Genomic DNA, 19,844 nt, shown 5'->3' on the forward strand with positions numbered 1-19,844 from the left:
GCGATCGGACGACCAAATAAAGTTCTGGACTTTATTCAGCGACCAGCGACATCACAGCAGGATCCTGATCGCTGCTGCATGTCAAACGAAACGATATCGCTAGCCAGGACGCTGCAACGTCACGGATCGCTAGCGATGTCGTTTCGTGTGAAGGTACCTTTACTTGAAAACTGTGGCCTGCCTAATAACGTGGAACATCATTTTTAAGTAGTTTTCCTTAATTGGTTTTCCAGGTGATTCTAAATAATCACATGTGTTTAAGATTGATTTCAGTGATCCATGGAGCCCTGAGACACAATACCATCCACGAGTTTATTTGAAAAACAAAACAATTATATCTTTATCACACTTAAATCCAATTTGCATAATAATTTTGAACAGTGTAGAGGCTTAAGTTTCTCTGTGCATTTAATGTTAAGCTTCCTATGGAGGCTATCAAATCAGACTGTCTCTTCCTGGATCCCCAGGCCTTGTCCAGAAGTGTGGGGAAAGTACAAGTTTTTGCTCCAGCTCTATAACATTGCAGCCAGTCTGTAGCTGGATGGTGGAGCTGGCAGTAGGCATGGCATTGCTGTGCCACATCCAAGGATAAATAATGATTCAGTAGAGGATATGAACAATTAGAAGGCAAAGTCTCCTCCATACTTACTGCTCGGAGCAAATCCACAATCTGCCAGGACAGCGCCATTCTTTACAAGTGTATAGAAGAAATACGTGAATAGGATTGAGTATTCCTATCTGGTGCTGCAGATTCTGATGGCTCTATATAAGCAATGTACAGTAAGGCTGTGGGCCCACGTTGCGTTTTTTGCCAAAGTGGAAACGCTTAAAAACCGCATTCCTATGCAATCGTATGGGATTCTGCAGTTACTGTGCCCATGCTGTGGATTTTCCCACTGTGGAATCGCATAGCTGTGGAATCGCATAGCAGTAAAATCCACAGCATGTTCATTATTTCTACGGAATCGTGGCGATGCCGCCGCCATAGGATTGCATTGAAACGCTCAATTTACGCATGTGGCTATGCCCACAATGCGTAAAGTGAGCGCTTCATGTGCGGATGGTACCCAGGGTTTGGAGAAGAGGAGAATCTCCTCCAGGCTCCGGGTACAATATTCATGTAAAAAAATAGGGATATACTTACTTACCTTCTGATGGTCCCCGGAGTCTTCCCGCCTCTCAGCGGTACACACGGCAGCTTCCGTTCCCAGGGATGCATTGCACGAATCACCTGGGATGATGTCGTGGTCACGCAACCTTGACGTCACAAAGGTCCTTTGCACAAAGCATCCCTGGGAACGGAACATACCAGGAGTGCCGCTGAGGAGATTGGGGGCCGTCGTAAGGTGAGAGTAACCATATTTTGTAATTTTTTTTTTTTAATATATTTTTTTTTTTTTTTTTACTATTTTTAACATTCTGTCTTTTACTATTGATGCTGCATGGCAGCATCAATAGTAAAAAGTTGGTCACTTGTCAAGCAATCATTTTTCCAAGCGATGCTTCAAATCGCTTGGAAAATGCAAGCATTCTGCAATCTAAGAACGCTTGCAAAACACATGCGAATTCCGCGGCAGGGAGTTGCGGACATTTATGCAGCATTTTTGCAACGTGGGCACATAGCCTAAATCTGGTGGCTGTCCGTACTGCACCATTGGGTCACCTTGTTTTATTCTACTAAATGTCACTTACCGTGGACATCCAGGCCCTCGCCCACTGTGTCTCAGTACAGTTGTTTTACAATGAATTTGTTGTTGTGTTCCACCCGCGCACGCACACGTTTAGTTCCTTGGGGCCATGTACTCAGACGTCTGCTGTTCTTGTTCGTCTGACATCCCGCTAACGCCCTGCCCGCTGTAACATAAAAATGCGGTCTTCAGTAACTTCTCTCTTCAGAAATGTAAACTCTTGGTGCAACCTGACTCTTCGCAACATAAATCAACCATTGATTTGCGCAACATGACCCATTTGTTCCTTCCATTTTTTTTCCTCAAGGTACATTTCCTATAGACTTAACCAAAACGCGTCTCCAAATCCAGGGGCAAGCTAACGATGCGAAATACAAAGAAATCCGCTACCGAGGGATGCTCCATGCGCTTGTGAGGATATGCAGAGAAGAGGGGCTGGCAGCTTTATACTCTGGGTAGGTAGACTTTTTGGAGATGCATTGGCAGGTTGGCATGATTACTGTGGTATTGTATGTTGGGAGTACCGCTAACATGACATTTAAGAAATCTGAATAATACCAGAGGCATGTTGTCTGGAGTACGGCATTCCCATCATACTTATGACTGGGGGGTCGTATTGATGGTGGTATCTCAATGTATCAGAAGATCAAGTTAAACCTTGGTTATTTTCTATATTCTATTGTCTTGTTCTTATTGGCGTATGTCATCTCTCACCAGGCCATCAGTTTTGACTCCGCACAGGGGCATTGTAGGTTTCAGGCCTCCTGCTGTATTACGGCCCCATTCAGGTTAACGGGGCTGGCTACAGGTTCATGCACCTCCAGGCGGCTGAGGGAAAGCTGAAGCAGCGCTGCTTCTCCTTTGTTGTGAGATTATTTGGGGTCTCATTGGCCAGTGCCCCAGTGATCATTATGTGATGGCATAGCCTATTTTCTGCTCTTTTATATAGCGCCATTAATTTCACAGCACTTTACAGACCTCGTTTCCTAGTGATGACTTACTTCCCTGAGATGGGAATACTGTTGCCTGGCATGAACCATCAGAAACCATGTTTACTCGCCATTAGAGATCCTCCTCGTCCACTACAGCTGGTTGGTCCTGTTCTCTGAAGCATTAAGGCTGAGTAATCTCTGAGGCCATGTGCACACGTTCAGTATTTTTCGCGTTTTTTTTGCTATAAAAACGTGAAAAAAACGCTAACATATGCCTCCCATTATTTTTTCAGGGTATTCCGCATTTTTTTGTGCAAATGTTGCATTTTTTTCCGCGAAAAAAATCGCATAGCGGAAAAAAAAGCAACATGTTTATTAAAATGCGGAATTGCGGGGATTCCGCACACCTAGGAATGCATTGATCTGCTTACTTCCCGCACGGGGCTGTGCACACCATGCGGGAAGTAAGCAGATCATGTGCGGTTGGTACCCAGGGTGGAGGAGAGGAGACTCTCCTCCACGGACTGGGCACCATATAATTAGTAAAAAAAAAAAAGAATTAAAATAAAAAAGTGATATACTCACCCTCTGATGGCCCCAGAGTCTTCCCGCCTCTCAGGTGCATGCTGCCGCTTCGGTTCCTATAGCTGGTGTGTGGTGAAGGACCTGCGATGACGTCGCGGTCTTGTGATTGGTCGCGAGACCGGTCATGTGACCGTGACGTCATCGAAGGTCCTGCACCCACACAACATCTATAGGAACGGATGCCGCTGAGGAGATCGGCTGTCTGCAGGTGAGTATAACCTTTTTATTTTTTTAATTACTTTTAAACATTCTATCTTTTACTATTGATGCTGCATCTATAGTATAAAGTTGGTCACACTTGTCAAACATAGTTTTCCAAGCGATGCTACAGATCGCTTGGAAAACTTCAGCATTCTGCAAGCTAATTTCGCTTGCAAAATGCTAAAAAAAAACACGAAAAAACTGGAAAAAAACGCAAAAAAAAAATGCGGATTTCTTGCAGAAAATTTCCGGTTTTCTTCAGGAAACTTCTGCAAGAAATCCTGACGTGTGCACATACCCTGATGTCTAGAGTAATGTAGCCCAGTGCATTGTAGATTACAGGTGGGGCAGATAATCATGTCCATGATCCTTGTGAATGGAGCAGCCGGTGACGTCAGAGCTCCTGTCATGTACAACGTGTCTCTTGTTTATGCTGGTTACACAATAGTCTGCTCAGTTTTACAACTCTGCCCCTTCACCTACAAAGGCTGGCATCGCTCTAGGTAGAGGTTATATAGTGCTGTGACACTTTGGCTTTCACCCCAGTCACGATTCTACCTTGTGATCAGTCTTGTGAAATGGAGATCAAGACGTATTGATGTGAAACAGTTTGCAGGAAACGTAGAACTAGAGCACAGTCTGGTGCACGGCAATGGTTCTCTTCCATCAATGCAAATCCACACAGGAGCCGGCACTTGTACCTTCCGTATAAAAAGATGCTTTATTGAATCACATTAAAAACATAGATGGCTGAGCTTAGCGGCACATGAGACAAAAATGGCAGATGATACGCACACAATCCCAAGCAAGGCGTTTCTGAGCCTTTGCAGGAAAGGAGAAGAGTTAAAGACGTACTCCAAGACTGCCACTGAGTAACTCTAATATTAGTTATATATTTTATACTCTGACCTTGTGACTAATGAAAGCTTGGCTATGGGCCGACATCGAGCCCTGCCGGGTTTCCATGCACTGTGATCTGTATCCTGACTCCTTAAGTTGCCCCACTATTTACTTTGTGTTTCGTCTCCGCAGGATTGCTCCAGCAATGCTCCGACAGGCATCGTATGGGACAATAAAAATCGGAACGTACCAGAGCATGAAGCGGTTATTTGTGGATCGTCCGGAAGGTGTGTGTGAATAGTGTTCACATCTAGTGCGGATCAGGCAGGGTTGGTAACTGGTAGGTTACTATTTCCTAGGCCATTTTCTGAGAACAGGCCTGTAGCTGTAATATGCTGCGGTGACCGTGTGACACCGAGTGCACTCTGCAATAACCACGTACCGTGCACTGGCATGGATTGGGAGCGCAGGCTCTGATTGGGGTGACGATCGTAGCTTTACACTCACCACACTTTCGGCTCCTCAATGCAGAGGTAAATCTGCTGTAATCGTTACACTGCACAGTAACTTTCACAACGGTCCCATCATTTGCACACATTGTGAACTTTTCTTTGGGGATAAACATTATTTATGAAACAAACTCATTTAAGGTGAAAAAAGAAAATTATCCCCATTTTTTAGAGTTCAAAAGGGCATATTTCACAATCTGGGCACCGCCATCTGTATTCCGATATTCAGACAATGAAATGTGCCTGTCCGCACCCGGCCTTTAAAGATTTACTGTTTTTTAAGAATAATTGAATTAACTGAGGTTACCATTGTCTGCTGCAGATGAGACTTTGGTTCTCAATGTTTTCTGTGGAGTGTTATCCGGAGTAGTTTCTTCGTGCATCGCCAACCCCACTGATGTTCTTAAGGTAAGCGCTCATCTGCTTCAGTTTGCACGTGAGCTAGTCTGCAGATTGGTGCCTTCACCATGTCGGTGCTTTAGGAACACTATTAATTGTGGAATACTTGGCCGACATAGCTGGGAACTGTAACAGTGCAGAAGTGTGTGCTTCAAGAACAAATGTAACAGCTGAATTTTTTTTTTTTTTTTTGGGCAGTCTGTTCTTAAACTCTCTTCTGCTACGTCTGCCTTTTTTTTTTTGTATTGAGCAGACAAATGTATCATGTGGTTGTTTGAACTCGCTGTTAAATGCCTTTAGCCCTTGGGTGATATGTGCGAGTGCCTGGTCATGGATGGAGCATTAAGAGAACTGGAGGCCTAGGAGTTGGCAGTCATTCCAGATGAAGAGGAGCAACACCTACATAGTGTGAGAACATTCTGTGCTGCCAAACTAAAAGGAGCGTGCCCGATGCCGGAAATACTCAGCCAGCGCTATGCCTATATCATTTTTGACCTCTTTATTGGAGAAAGCTCCCTATGCTTTATTAAAATGGAAGTTGTGGTGGCAACAGTTGGCCGTAGATTATAATGGCATTAATCCATCGGAAATGTCTAAAAATACCTTTTAAAACGTATGCACACTTAGGGGCGGCATGTGATTGGTGCCTTACACTGGCATGGGCACCTAAAGACCACTTTAAAGGATTACATTGTAACCCCCCCACCCCTGTGGACGTAGCAGGTTGAATTAGCCCAGTTTATGTTTACCTGTATACTGACCCCCTTTAAGTAAATTGAGCCTTATGAACCCTCTTGGCATGTCCTGCATGTCTACAACGTTCTTACTGTGAATGCTAAATGTAGGAGACAGGCCGATGTGAACGAAAAACTTGTATGGCCTAGAAAAATTAGAAGTCTGTTTAATTAGAATTAACATCGATGTTTAATAATAAACAAACAACCCTGTTCCTAGTTCCGCATATGTGAGGACTTTGCTGTGTACGGAGTTGGGCATGTGACATGTTGGGTTGTCGTGCAGGCGGCGAGGCACTAGTCATGTTTGGATGACGTGGTGTCACAGGGCAGACGGTTCAGGGAGTCCCGGGAGAGAACGCTATGCACAGTCAGGTCTCCACACCGGGCAGATGTTGCTTCATACGCCGTATCCCTAGAATAGCTCGGACGAGGCACAGCAGTGACTGACATGTGAGAATGGGGTTTACTGTACTCCGAAAATAACCCAGCCGGCACACTGCCTCCGATTCTGTCTGCTCTGTGTCCTCTGTGCAGCCAAAGCAAATCATTACTTTATTTTTCTGCCAAGGATTCATAAGACGTAAGAAAAAATCATGACCTTTTTATGTATACACAATTTACCAGACATTGGCTGGTAATTGTAGAAATATATAAGAAACCGTGTGCACACCTTAAAGTTCACATCTTCATCAGTAAGAATTTTTCTTATTTTTTTTCCTTTGCCCCTCTGCCCTTTCAGAAAGCCTTCTCTGGTATGCACAGTTTGTTGGAAAAAAAAAAAAAATCGCCCACTGCAGTGATTGGCTGCAGAGTGGTCGACTGGATGTCACCACTGCAGCCGAGCGCAGAATGGGGCAGCATGTCTGAGACCTAGTGCTGGACTCGGAGGGTGGAGTAAACGGCATGTTTTTTTACTGAATGTACAGTAAGGTTTGATGGGGTGGGTTTTTTTTTTTTTTTTTTTTTGAGACCACCTCAGTTACTGAGGCGGCGTGATTAGAATAGGAGTCAGTTTACTGACACATCAGTGCCCTGTCATTCACACAGGAGGATGAATATGGGACCAAAACGCCAAGATAAGACCCTGCCCACAGGCCCGACCCGATGCACCAAGATATGATTTCCATCAGTATTACAGTGCCGGTATGGTCATGTCTGTACCTGGCAAAATTCTCTTTAATCTGAAGGGTTAATTGTAGTACAGTAGAAGATCACCTTCATAATGCAAGTGCGGCACCTGGAAGAAAATGATGTTTTGTTTTTTTTTTTTGTTTTTTTTTTCCTCCTGGTAGCTGCTGGCTTTGTCATGCAGGAATGTCAGTGTGGAATCAGTCAGATGGAAGCGTGCCCCCGACTGCCAGCTCAGGAACGCATCATTGCAGAGTCGGCTGCCAGTTATCCACTGTACAGGTTCCCTTTAAAACTCTGCAAACACTTGAGGGATTCTGGGAGATTTAAGCTCTGAATTGTAACTGAAGCCCCAACATTCTGCCACGTGCAGCACAAGTCTTACCGACAAAATGAATGCCACCTGATCCCATCGTAATTCAATGTGGTTCGTAGAGAACCATCATGTAACAGAGGTGGGAAACCTCTGGGTCTTTATGGCCCACAATTATCTTTTATCCGGCCCCCAGATGAATTCCTGAGGACCACTGTGCTTGGGCCGCCAGCTGTATTTTGCATCGTGGTGCTTGTGCACACAGTGTTCACTACTGAGCGCGAGCAATGAAAGGTTACGTCCTGACACCAGTGCCATCGTCAGGACGTGCTTTGTGGGCAGAGTTGGCACACAGTATGTACGGCCCCCGAAGGGCGGTATAAATATGCAAATGGCGCCTTGGCAGAAAAGGTTCCCCAACCCCGATGTAACAGATTGGGCGTAGTGCCAACTATGAACCGGAGCCTTGATGCACGTCTGATCAGATACACAACCTTTTTTTTCATCTTTAGCTGTCTGTTATGTAGATGTGGGTTTTTGTTTTATTTTGTTCCCGTGCCTGTTTCTCTACTTGGACATCATATCTGCTCCATGGTGTAAGGGTATGTGCACACGTCAGGATTTCTTGCAGAAATTTTCCTGACAAAAAAATGGAATTTTCTACCAGAAATCCGCATGCGTTTTTTCCCAGATGCATAGAATTGCGGGAAAAACGCAGAAAATCTGCAAAATTTATGAACATGCTCATTTTTTTTACCCCGATGCGTTTTTTTTCGCGGAAAAAACGCATCCATGTGCACAAAACATGCAGAATGCATTCTAAATGATAGAATGCATAATGCATGCGTTTTTAATGAGTTTTATAGCGTTTTTAGCATGAAAAAATGCGAAAAAAACGCGAAAAAAACTGAACGTGTGCACATAGCCTAAGGCTTTATTCACACATCAGTGTTTGTACTCCAAACCACAGAACGGGGTCAGTCTTTCTATTGGTTTCTCTGTAAGTTCCAGTCCTGGTTTTGTCACAGTGATGGAAACTACGGCTGTGTGAATGCGGCCTTATGCTGCAGTTACACGGGGCAGCGAAGTACCCTGATAGAACACTGTATGGGGTCCACAGAATGGTGGGATTAGATGCTGCCATGAGTCTTCACATCCGTCCTCATGTTGTTCTCCATCCTTGGCTCCAGATCAGGATGCAGGCACAAGGCAGTGTGATGCAAGGGGGCATGATCGGGAACTTCATCAACATTTACCAGCAGGAAGGCACGCGAGGCCTGTGGAAGGTGACTGGTTTCTTCATTGTCTTGTGTGCGGTTCCCCCTGCTGATATGGAAGTAATCTACATTATGTTCTCTTCCAGGGGGTGTCGCTGACGGCTCAGAGAGCTGCCATTGTAGTGGGCGTGGAGCTGCCAGTCTATGACATTACCAAGAAACATTTGATCCTGTCTGGACTGATGGGTGACACAGTCTATACACATTTTCTGTAAGTTGTGTTCTTTAATATAAATTGTTAAATTCTACCTGGGTGTATTTGTCTGCTCCCAACAATGGCTAAAATAAATGGGCAGCGCTATATATTTCAGCCCTTCACCAGTGAAGCCTATAAAGGTCGGAGAAAAACGTTTGATGTAGCGATTTGTGGAGATCTTGGTGGTCGGGCCCTTACAGATTTCATTTCTGCGCTAAACAGTAATAATTGAATCCTGTCCTTCCCGAGACTTTTAGGTTTTTAATGTTTATTTTGAAGATCTATACATTGTGCACATGAACCTTAAACATTTAAAGGGGTTCTCCAGGATTAGAAAGACATGGCCATTTTCTCCCAGAAATGGCGCCACTGCTATTCATGTGCTGTGCCGTGATAGTGTAGCCCTACTTATTTCATTAAAGCTGAGCTGCAATACCTAACACAACCCATAGTAAGCTGTGGTGCTGTTGCCGAAATAAATCGGCATTGTTTTTTGACCCTTTTTTTTTTTTTTTTACCTGTTAATTGTAATTTTTATTTTGTAATGGCCACTAGAAGATACTAGTTTCCTTTTTTTGGACCGTAGTGGTTATAATTCAGGATTTTACTCACGTGTAGCGCCACCTGCAGCACTTCAGACATTATCATCATTGTCCCCATTGGGGCTCAAAATCTAGATTCCTCATCACTGTGCGGGTTTCCTCTGGGTTCCTCCCACTCTCCAAAGACAAACATGGGGAGAACCTACTGGCCCCTATTCATCAAAGCTTTTTACTCCAGAAACCTGGCTTAAAAAGCTTTGAAAAGTCATTTTATTGTACAACATGAAGTTTCTGAAACGTTTCTAGACTTTCGACATTTTGACACCAACTTCTCCCACCTCCGCCTAAAATGAGCAGAGCTGGGGTACAACAGAGGCACGATTCATTAAGACATGTGCACCAATTAATGAATCTGGAGCATTGGACTCAAACATGTCCCCTCATTAACCTCTTAGTGACTGAGCTAATTTTGACCTTAATGACCAGGCAAAATTTTTAAAAATCTGTCGTCACTTTAATAGCTCTGCAACACTTCAACGGATCCCTCTGATTCTGAGACTGTTTTTTCGTGACTTATTGTACTTCAAGTTAGCGATAAATTTTGGTCAATATGATTTGCGTTTATTTTTGATTATTTGTCAATTTTGCAATTTCCAAACTTTTAATATATAAACTTATTTCCGATCACCAGTTTAAAACGGCAATGTAGGATTAAGGCCCCTTAACGGCCACCGGTTTAATGCGTATCGGCAGTCATTAACCCCTTCCCGACATATGACGCAGCGTATGCGTCATGAAAGTCGGTGCCAATCCGACCTGTGATGCAGCGTATGCGTCATGGTGGGATTGTGTTCCCGTGGGTCGGGTGAAAGGGTTAACTGAAATTTCACCCGACCCGCAGGGGGACTTGTACTTGAGCCCATGGAAGCTGAACAGTGAGGTGCCTGCATGCTGCCCTGCCACATACTCACCGCGATTGCTGCCGCCAGGTACTCCCCCTCTGCTGCCCTCCACTCCCCACCCCGTCTGCTCCCTGCCCCGGTGATTATCCCCCCCGCTGCTGCCGGCTCAATCTGCTGCTGCATCTCCTAGGCCCCCGCCCCAGTATTGCCATTTGGGTTGGAGTTGGGCTAAAGTTATCGTTGGGATTAGGGGTAGGGGTTGGTGATGAGCGAATATACTCATTGCTCGGGTGGTCTCCGAGTGTTTGTAAGTGCTCGGAGATTTAGTTTTCGTTGCCTCAGCTGCATGATTTACAGCTGATAGACAGACAGCTTGAATACATGTGGGGATTCCCTAGCAACCAGGCAACCCCCACATGTACTCAGGCTGGCTAGCAGCCGTAAATCATGCAGCTGCATCAACAAACTAAATCTTTGAGCTGTTACAAATACTCGGAGACCTCCCGAGCGTGCTCAGGAAAACCCGAGCAACGAGTACACTCGCTCATCACTAGTAGGGGTGTGTTGGGGTTAGGGTTGGAGTTAGAATTGGGGGGTTCCCACTGTTAAGGAACATCAGGGGCTCTGCAAACATAACATGACGCCCACAGACCATTCCATCAAAGTCTGCAACTCAAAACGTCACTACTTCCCTACCGAGCCCCGACGTGCGCCCAAACAGTGGTTCCCCCCCACATATGGGGTACCATCGTACTCAGGACAAACTGGACAACAACTTTTTGGGTCCAGTTTCTCCTGTTACCCTTGTGAAAAAAAAAAAATTGCTGGTTAAAAAATTATTTTTGAGGGGGAAAAAATGTTTTTTTTTTTTTTTTTTTTTTTGGGCTCTACGTTATAAACTTCTGAGTAGCACTTGCAGGTAAAAAATGCTCACCACACATCTAGATAAGTTCTTTGGGGGTCTAGTTTCCAAAATGGGGTCACTTGTGGGGGAGCTCCAATGTTTAGGCACACAGGGGCTCTCCAAATACGACATGGTGTCTGCTAACGATTGGAGCTAATTTTTAATTCAAAAAGTCAAATGGCGCTCCTTCCCATCTGAGCTCTGCTGTGCCCCCAAACAGTGGTTTACCCCCACATATGAGGTATCGGTGTACTCAGGAGAAATTGGCCAACAAATTTTAGGATCCATTTTATATGTAAGTAAGCTGATAGTCTGTTGTGTTATTCTGATGGAGCGGCCATACTATGATGGAGCGGCCATACAATGTCAGTATTTGTGACTGATGGGTCTTTGCTTTCAATCAGGTCAAGTTTCACATGTGGTTTGGCAGGCGCATTAGCATCGAATCCAGTTGATGTTGTGAGAACCAGGATGATGAACCAAAGGTCAATGTGTGCGATGTCGGGTTACAAAGGCACCCTGGACTGTTTACTGCAGGTATATGCCTCAGTTTGAGTAAGAAAAATTTAAATGTAAGAGGGGGAAAAAAAGGCCCATGGCGATCAGGATAATATTGCTGAGTGATCGCTGCTTCACATTCCTGCACCAGGGCATAACTTTATGTATACCATATTTTTTTGGACTATTAGACGCACTGGACAATAAGACGCACCCCCAAATTTTGAGGTGCAAAAAAGATTTTTATAAGATGGGGGTCCGTCTTATTGTTCGAATTTAAGGTATCTTGCCTGAGAGCCAGCAGTGGGGTCACAGAAGGCAGGGTCCCTTCCTCAGTAAGCCGGCAGCGGCAGAAGTGGGGCAATGCTGTGGGTCCGGTGTAGGCGGTGAGCTGGAGCAGGGTCCCATCCTCAGGATGCTGGCGGCGACAGATGTGGCGATGCTGCGATGGTGGGCTGTGCGGAGTGCACCTGAGCAGGGTCCCTTCTTCAGGATGCCGGCAGAAATGTGGCGGCGCCGCAGCCCGGTGTACACGGTTAGCAGAGTGCGTCACCGGTTTCCCTGCGGCCATCTTCCTGAAGCCGTGGGCCGCCTGAGATTGAAATCTCGGCGGCACTTGATCTGCGCATGCGCGGCCTCTGGTGGCCATTTTCCTGAAGCCTCCGGCGGCCCATGGCTTTAGGAAGATGGCTGCAGGGAAACCGGTGATTCACTCTGCTCACTGTGGACACCGGGCTGCGGCGCCGCCACATTTCTGCTGCCGCATTCTGAAGAAGGGACCCTGCTCGGGTGCACCGCCCACCACCGCAGCATCACCACACCTCTGCCGCAACCCCCCGTAAGCCTACGTTTGCACTGTAAGATGCATCCCCATTTTCCTCCCAAATCTTTTGGGGGAAAGGTGCGTCTTATAGTCTGAAAAATACGGTAATTGGGGCCACATCTGCAAGAAGTGTGCGTGTTTTTTATTTCATACATTTCTGCTAGATATTATGTATTTCCCGCATCCTCTGTATCTGTGCTTCACCTTTCTTGAGTGCATTACATGGGTATCATATGTTATGATCTAACTTGCCTTTATTTATTTTTTTTTTAAATCTATAGTAATGTATATATTCAGACATGATTAAATAATGACTTTTGACTCTTCTAAAGTAAATCTTCTTTTTTTTTTTTTTTTCCCTTCCTCCCAGACCTGGAAAAATGAAGGTTTTTTTGCTCTATACAAAGGGTTTTGGCCAAACTGGTTAAGATTGGGACCCTGGAATATAATTGTATCCTTATCACTGGTTACACCAAAGACTTATTACCGCTGTATTATTATTATTAGTATTATTATTATAATACATTTTTATAGCGCCATTTATTCCATGGCGCTTTACATGTGAAAAGGGGGCAAATATAGACAAATGCATTAAACATGAGCAAAAAACAAGGAATACGGGTACATAAAGAGGGAGGACCCTGTCCGTGAGGGCTCAGTCTGCAGGGGATGGGTGATGATACACTAGGAGAGGCTAGAGCTGGTTGTGCGGTGGTTCAGTAGGTTGAGGATCACTGCAGGCTGTAGGCTTGTCGGAAGAGGTAGGTCTTCAGGTTCTTTTTGAAGGTTTCTATGGTAGGCGAGAGTCTGATGTGCTGGGGTAGAGAGTTCCAGAGTATGGGGGAAGCACGGGAGAAGTCTTGGATTTGGTTGTGGGAGGAAGAGATGAGAGGGGAGCAGAGGAGGAGATCTTGAGAGGATCGGAGGCTGCGTGTAGATAAGTACCGGGAGACCATGTACAATTTGTATATGGTTTTGGATGGATCTTTTTTTGTTTGCAACACTGTTATACCTCAGTTGTGCTGAACGTATATTTCCGTAGGGTGATTTGATTTCAGTTTGGTTAAAGGGATCATCTGAATTTAATATTGATTTTAATCCAAAATGTCTATTGTAGTAATCTAATCTCTTTTCTAATATATCTTAATTAAAAAGTCCTTGCCATTCCCTCCCTGTATTTTATTTATTTTTTTTATAACTTTTCTGTTTTGATGACCATTCCATTTGAGATTCCCCAGTGTATGCTTGGGATACACAAACGGGAAGTCATCAGGGAGCAGAAGCTATTGTCACTGACGAAGCCTCTGTCCCCACCCTGAAATGAAGGCTAGTCCCTGCTCTACTTGGCTGTCAATTCCAATGTATGTTCAGTACGAGCTCCCTTGTCACTCTGCATTGTTCTTAATGTACAGTGACAGTGCGCTCCCTCACCAGCTCTAATGAGAAGTGATGAGCCGGCAAGTTAGATTAGAGGGGGAACAAATGGTAGGAACTTTTTAAATAAAGTATATTGGAAAAGATTAGATTAGAACATTAGATTATTACAATAAATACACAGGCATTTGGGATTAAAATCAATATTTGTGTCGGACCACCCCTGCTGGAGCAGTAATAAAATGCACTTGTACTACCACTGTCTGTTATATTTTCGAATGAATGGGATCCGATCTCATTAGAAGAAAATACAAGAACTGCCATGTGGGATCAATACCATCTTGTGTATAAAGCCGAACCAAATGGCAGCTTTAGCATTGCAGATCCATGATGGAACCAAAAAATAGATTTATTTATATTTAGAATAGTCAATTCTAAAAAGTAACTTCTAGTCACTTGTCATCTTGCATTAATCCTTAACTATCTTCTACAGTTCTTTATAACCTATGAACAGCTCAAGAAACTAAACCTCTAATGCGTAATCCGTGCAGCCTGCCAAGTCTTTTAATGTCAGGAACATTCTCGAATTTCATACTGATGTGCTCCAAAGTCTATTCATGTCGTCACTAAAGGAATGTATGACAAGTGACGCTTTCTTGGAGACCAGCTTACCAAATGTCAGCACTTCACTGGAAGACTTCCTAAGAAATGTGGTGCTGGGAACTCAGCTGGGACAACAAATCTAATTTTAAGATTCCAGAGGCCCGAAAGGTGTAAAATGTTAATTTAAGTTATTTGGGTACTGCCTTTGTCTAGTTAGTAACGAGTCCTCCCAATAGTGATCTGTACCTTTTGAGTGGTACACTTGTTGCACAATTCATTTTTTTTTTTTTCTGTAGAGGAAATGGTGTCAAAACGTTTTAGACTTCTTTTTCATTGAATTAGCAATTTTTTTTTTTTATTTAATACAGGACCATTCAAAACCACCAACTGGCTCATTTGTGAGGGAAATGAGTAATAATTGTGTAAAGGAATTGTTTTAAATCTTCAGGGTTTTTTGATTTCTAGGACTGTTCGTCAGCCCGTGTCTGCTTTGCCGTATGTAGAATACCTTCTGATGGAAGTGGCATTTAGCTGACAGACTAACTGGCCAACTGTGCAGAATTTGGTTTGCCTAAGGAAGTAATACCAAGTAGTAGATGCTAATTTCGGGAATAGTGGGATTATATTTCAAGCCGTAACATTGAAATTTGTAGCAATCTGTAAAAATGTAAATTTTTTTTTTTTCAGTATTGGTTAATGCAGTGTCAGCACCTTTTGATTGTCACCACGTTAAAATTGAAGCAATACATTTATGCATTGATGTCCTTCCTTATATTTTTAGGGTATGTGGACTCCTTAAAGCGGCTGTCCAGGCTTGAGGTTCATGTCTGCATGCAAATACTTAAATGAATTGTATAGGCTTGGGGTTCATGTCTGCAGCACACTGCAGCTGCCAGGATTCTCCGGTGCCAGTAGCGGGTGGTCATGTAACTGCAAGTATGTGATTTCCATACTCCCGGCCACATTCCGACTAGACTTGTCTGGCCTCCCTCAATATGCTTGCATTGAGCAAGGCTGTGCACGTCTAGTTGGCACGTGACCGCATGTATGCAAATCACACCCTTGCAGTCATGCATTGGCACCAGAGAATCCTGACCACACGTTGTATGGATTCACAAGTCTGCAGTCACATAGCGACTGCACACCTGAACCCCAAGCCTGGACAATCACTTTGAAGTATTTCCTGCTGATGTTTTTTCATAAAAAGTGTCTATTGGTAGGAAAAATGCTGCATTAAAAAAAGTATCTTTGTGATGTGTACATATCCATTCATTTGAATGGGTGATAGAATTGTCATTCTGCATTGCTTCAAATCTGCAAGGAAAAAAAAAAGCATCATGTGCATTCGAGTTTAGAAAGCGCATTCATTTGCTTGGACAGTAAAATGCTTCAATTTTTTTTTTTTTTCCTGCAAAAATGCTGAAAGGAAAAAAAATAAAAACAAAACGCTACATGTGATCCTCCCTGATCTTGCATCAGTTATGGAAATACACCACTGCATGCCCTTTAGATAGTTCTAGAGGCAAGTGCCTGGCACCGAGTATTATTCATGGATCCATTTCTCATTCTCAGGATGGAATCTGTGCAGAATCTTTTTTTTTTTTTTTTTTCTTTTTTTTTGTGGGGGGGTAAGCCACAAGTGTACATATCTCTTTTCAACTGCACTTGTAAGGACCATTGTAGGTTATGTGAAAGAATATAGCGAGATTTAATATCTTTGTATTTTTCTAACCCCATGAAGGTTTTTTTTTCTAAGAGAATTTTTAATCGCACCTCTGTGTGTATGACACCTGGGCCTCTACAGTTGGCAATCTTGGAGCACTACATTCCACCCCTTCTGCTGACACACGTTATTTCTTGGACAGTGACATTTCAGAGGATAGAACTCGGATGTATATTTTTATATTCCTGTGCACTTGACACTTTGCATTATTCTGCCAATGCCGTTCTATGGACTGTTGTGCTACGGTTACCTTGTAGACAGGCTTGTAAATTTTTGCTTCTCGTATTGTGGCTACAACATGTCTTTGTTGGGTGCTATTGTGTCGCTTCACTGTGCTTCTAATTTTTGCTTTGTGTGTAGATATGTACAGTTTGAGATTTTAGATACTGTATGTTACAGAAGGTATTTTTATTTTGCAATGCAGTTACCGTATGTTGTAATATTACATTATTCCCATCAGTTCTTTTAGGTGTTATAATTATTTCATTGCAGACTAGAACGTCAAATGTTCGTGACGTAGAGGTATGTTGCTTATTTTGCTGGGTCGGAAGCGATTGGTAAAGAAGGTATTCTATTGTCTACCCCCCAAAAACCAGCCTAATATTTCTATTTTTTTTTTCTTTTGTCTTAATTTTGTAAGGCAATTCCTTATGAATAAAGGAAAAGCTGTCTAAAGGTGTCACATGAACTTTACTTCTGCTGTCATTAATATTCGCTACCAATCCATATTTATATATACTTTTGTTTTGCAGACACTTGTTCAAGTGAACAAAAAAGAGGTGGAAAATGTTCTAAAATGTGAAAAATTGTATAGAAAAAGTACAGTTTCTGAATACTTTACAAATCCTTTTTTACAGGATACTGGCAATGATGTTTTTTTGTTTTCAGACAAATACATTTTGGACTGGATTAAAAAGGTTGTCCACTACGGTACTTTACCATTGATGACCTATCTTCTAGGAGACTCAACTGAAATTTCCACAATAGATATGTACTGGATGCGGTAAATCCAAATTGTTAAATGAACAGCTTTATATTTACATAGTAACATAGTTATTAAGGTTGAAGGAAGTCTTTAAGTCATCTAGTTCAACCCATAGCCTAACCTAACATGCCCTAACATGTTGATCCAGAGGAAGGCAAAAAAAACCCATGTGGCAAAGAGTAAGCTCCACATTGGGGAAAAAAAATTGTTCCCGACTCCACAGACGGCAATCAGACTAGATCCCTGGATCAACGCCCTATCAAGGAATCTAGTGTATATACCCTGTAACATTATACTTTTCCAGAAAGGTATCCAGTCCCCTCTTAAATTTAAGTAACGAATCACTCATTACAACATCATACGGCAGAGAGTTCCATAGTCTCACTGCTCTTACAGTAAAGAATCCGCGTCTGGTATTATGCTTAAACCTTCTTTCCTCCAGACGTAGAGGATGCCCCCTTGTCCCTGTCTCAGGTCTATGATTAAAAAGATCATCAGAAAGGTCTTTGTACTGTCCCCTCATATATTTATACATTAACATAAGATCACCCCTTAGTCTTCGTTTTTCCAAACTAAATAACCCTAAGTGTAATAATCTATATTGGTATTGCAGACCCCCCAGTCCTCTAATAACCTTGGTCGCTCTTCTCTGCACCCGCTCTAGTTCAGCTATGTCTTTCTTATACACCGGAGACCAGAACTGTGCACAGTATTCTAAGTGTGGTCGCACTAGTGACTTGTATAGAGGTAAAATTATGTTCTCCTCATGAGCATCTATGCCTCTTTTAATGCATCCCATTATTTTATTTGCCTTTGTAGCAGTTGCCTGACACTGGCCACTGAATATGAGTTTGTCATCCACCCATACACCCAGGTCTTTTTCATTGACTGTTTTGCCCAGAGTTTTAGAATTAAGCACATAGTTATACATTTTATTACTTCTACCCAAGTGCATGACCTTACATTTATCTCCATTAAAGCTCACTTGCCATTTATCAGCCCAAGCTTCTAGTTTACATAAATCATCCTGTAATATAAAATTGTCCTCCCCTGTATTGATTACCTGGCAGAGTTTAGTGTCATCGGCAAATATTGAAATTCTACTCTGAATGCCCCCTACAAGGTCATTAATAAATATGTTAAAAAGAAGAGGGCCCAATACTGACCCCTGTGGTACCCTACTGCTAACCGCGACCCAGTCTGAGTGTGCTGCATTAATAACCACCCTTTGTTTCCTATCCCTGAGCCAGCTCTTAACCCACTTACACATATTTTCCCCTATCCCCATTATACTCATTTTATGTAACAACCTTTTGTGTGGCACCGTATCAAAAGCTTTGAAAAGTCCATATACACTACGTCCACTGGGTTCCCTTGGTCCAGTCCGGAACTTACCTCTTCATAGAAGCTGATCAAATTAGTCTGACATGAACGGTCCCTAGTAAACCCGTGCTGATACTGGGTCATGAGGTTATTCCTCTTCAGATACTCCAGCATAGCATCCCTTAGAATGCCCTCCAGGATTTTACCCACAGTAGAGGTTGTGTTGTGGTACAGACTCTGTTATTATGGACTCTTTGAAGATTAACTTTGAAATATTTGTACTTATTGAAGATTGTTCTAGTTAACGCCTCCTTTAGACTGTACTCCTTCATACAATGTTATATGGAGTTGCTTCCAGGTTCATCTCGGACACCGGTCCTAAACTGATCCGTCTATCGTGTATTTGTTGTACCCTGTGGGCTTTTGTTTAACATCTTAAAATGTTTCTGGGGCAATTCATGTAACATGGTGGTTTGTTTGTGTTGTTTTCTTTATTAATCCAAGTACAAAACCAAAAAGTTCAGATGGGGTGTGATTTTAATTTTTTTTTTTTTTAGGTGAGTGGTGAGCAACATACAGCAGCAATTTTTTTTTTAACCATAGAAAACAGTATTTCTATATATAAAAGAAAGTCATACTGACATCCATATAATATCCAGTTTAAACTAATATATTGCTGATATTATATAGGATGATGAATTTAACCTTTTTTGTGATTGGAGATGTAAAGTGTTATACGGGCATGAAAAATGCACTTAGGAAACACCATATAGATGACTTGACATCTTGACAATTGGAGGATTTTTGATATGTGCCTCTGAACACTGACTTACACCACAACTACCAGAGTCTTTCCTACAGGCAGTAAAAAAAATCTTTGAAAAGGCTTCATTTAGCGATCACATATAAAAATTCATTCACTGTTTAAAGGAGGTCATTAAAATGGCCTATCAATTTTCTGACCTGTTATAGAGACACGTCTATAAAGTCGTTATAAGTAACATGTTATTCTAGTCCCATACACCCCCTTTAAATGATAAAGTGGACGTTCCGTGAAATGTTTTTCTTAAAACAAACACGTAAACAATTGCTACTTGTCATCTCAAATGTGTCCCTTTCTCCTTGGCGCCAGACTAAACATGTGGTGTTTTGAAAAGCAATAGCGCATGCAGGTAACATGGGCGCTCATGTGTATTTTGATGGTGCCACTGTTTAGACAACCTATTGCCTCTGTGAATTTTTCATACCTACAGACAGTATTTTATTAACACCAAGGATAAACCTGTAAGGCCTATATCATGAGGCCAAAGAACACTGTATGATCCTGCAACATTGCGTTGCAAGTGAATGGGGTTGCATTTC

At 42.8% G+C, this 19,844-nt stretch overlaps 1 protein-coding gene across 2 annotated transcripts in view; it reads left to right on the forward strand.

Annotated features, from left to right (window-relative positions):
• Positions 1–19,211, forward strand: part of SLC25A30 (solute carrier family 25 member 30) — a 41,811-nt gene extending 22,600 nt beyond the window's left edge. For both annotated transcript variants that reach the window (XM_077297371.1, XM_077297369.1), the window contains exons 3-10: positions 1,996–2,143; positions 4,439–4,533; positions 5,078–5,163; positions 8,523–8,618; positions 8,696–8,820; positions 11,558–11,690; positions 12,845–12,925; positions 14,342–19,211. In XM_077297371.1, coding sequence (XP_077153486.1) covers positions 1,996–2,143; positions 4,439–4,533; positions 5,078–5,163; positions 8,523–8,618; positions 8,696–8,820; positions 11,558–11,690; positions 12,845–12,925; positions 14,342–14,383 — 806 coding nt within the window. In that variant the 3' untranslated portion in view covers positions 14,384–19,211. The remainder of the gene's footprint in view (positions 1–1,995; positions 2,144–4,438; positions 4,534–5,077; positions 5,164–8,522; positions 8,619–8,695; positions 8,821–11,557; positions 11,691–12,844; positions 12,926–14,341) is intronic.
• The last annotated feature ends 633 nt before the right edge of the window (positions 19,212–19,844 follow it).

Source organism: Ranitomeya variabilis, chromosome 3 (genome assembly GCF_051348905.1).
Source record: "Ranitomeya variabilis isolate aRanVar5 chromosome 3, aRanVar5.hap1, whole genome shotgun sequence".
NCBI classification, from domain to species: Eukaryota; Metazoa; Chordata; class Amphibia; order Anura; family Dendrobatidae; genus Ranitomeya; species Ranitomeya variabilis.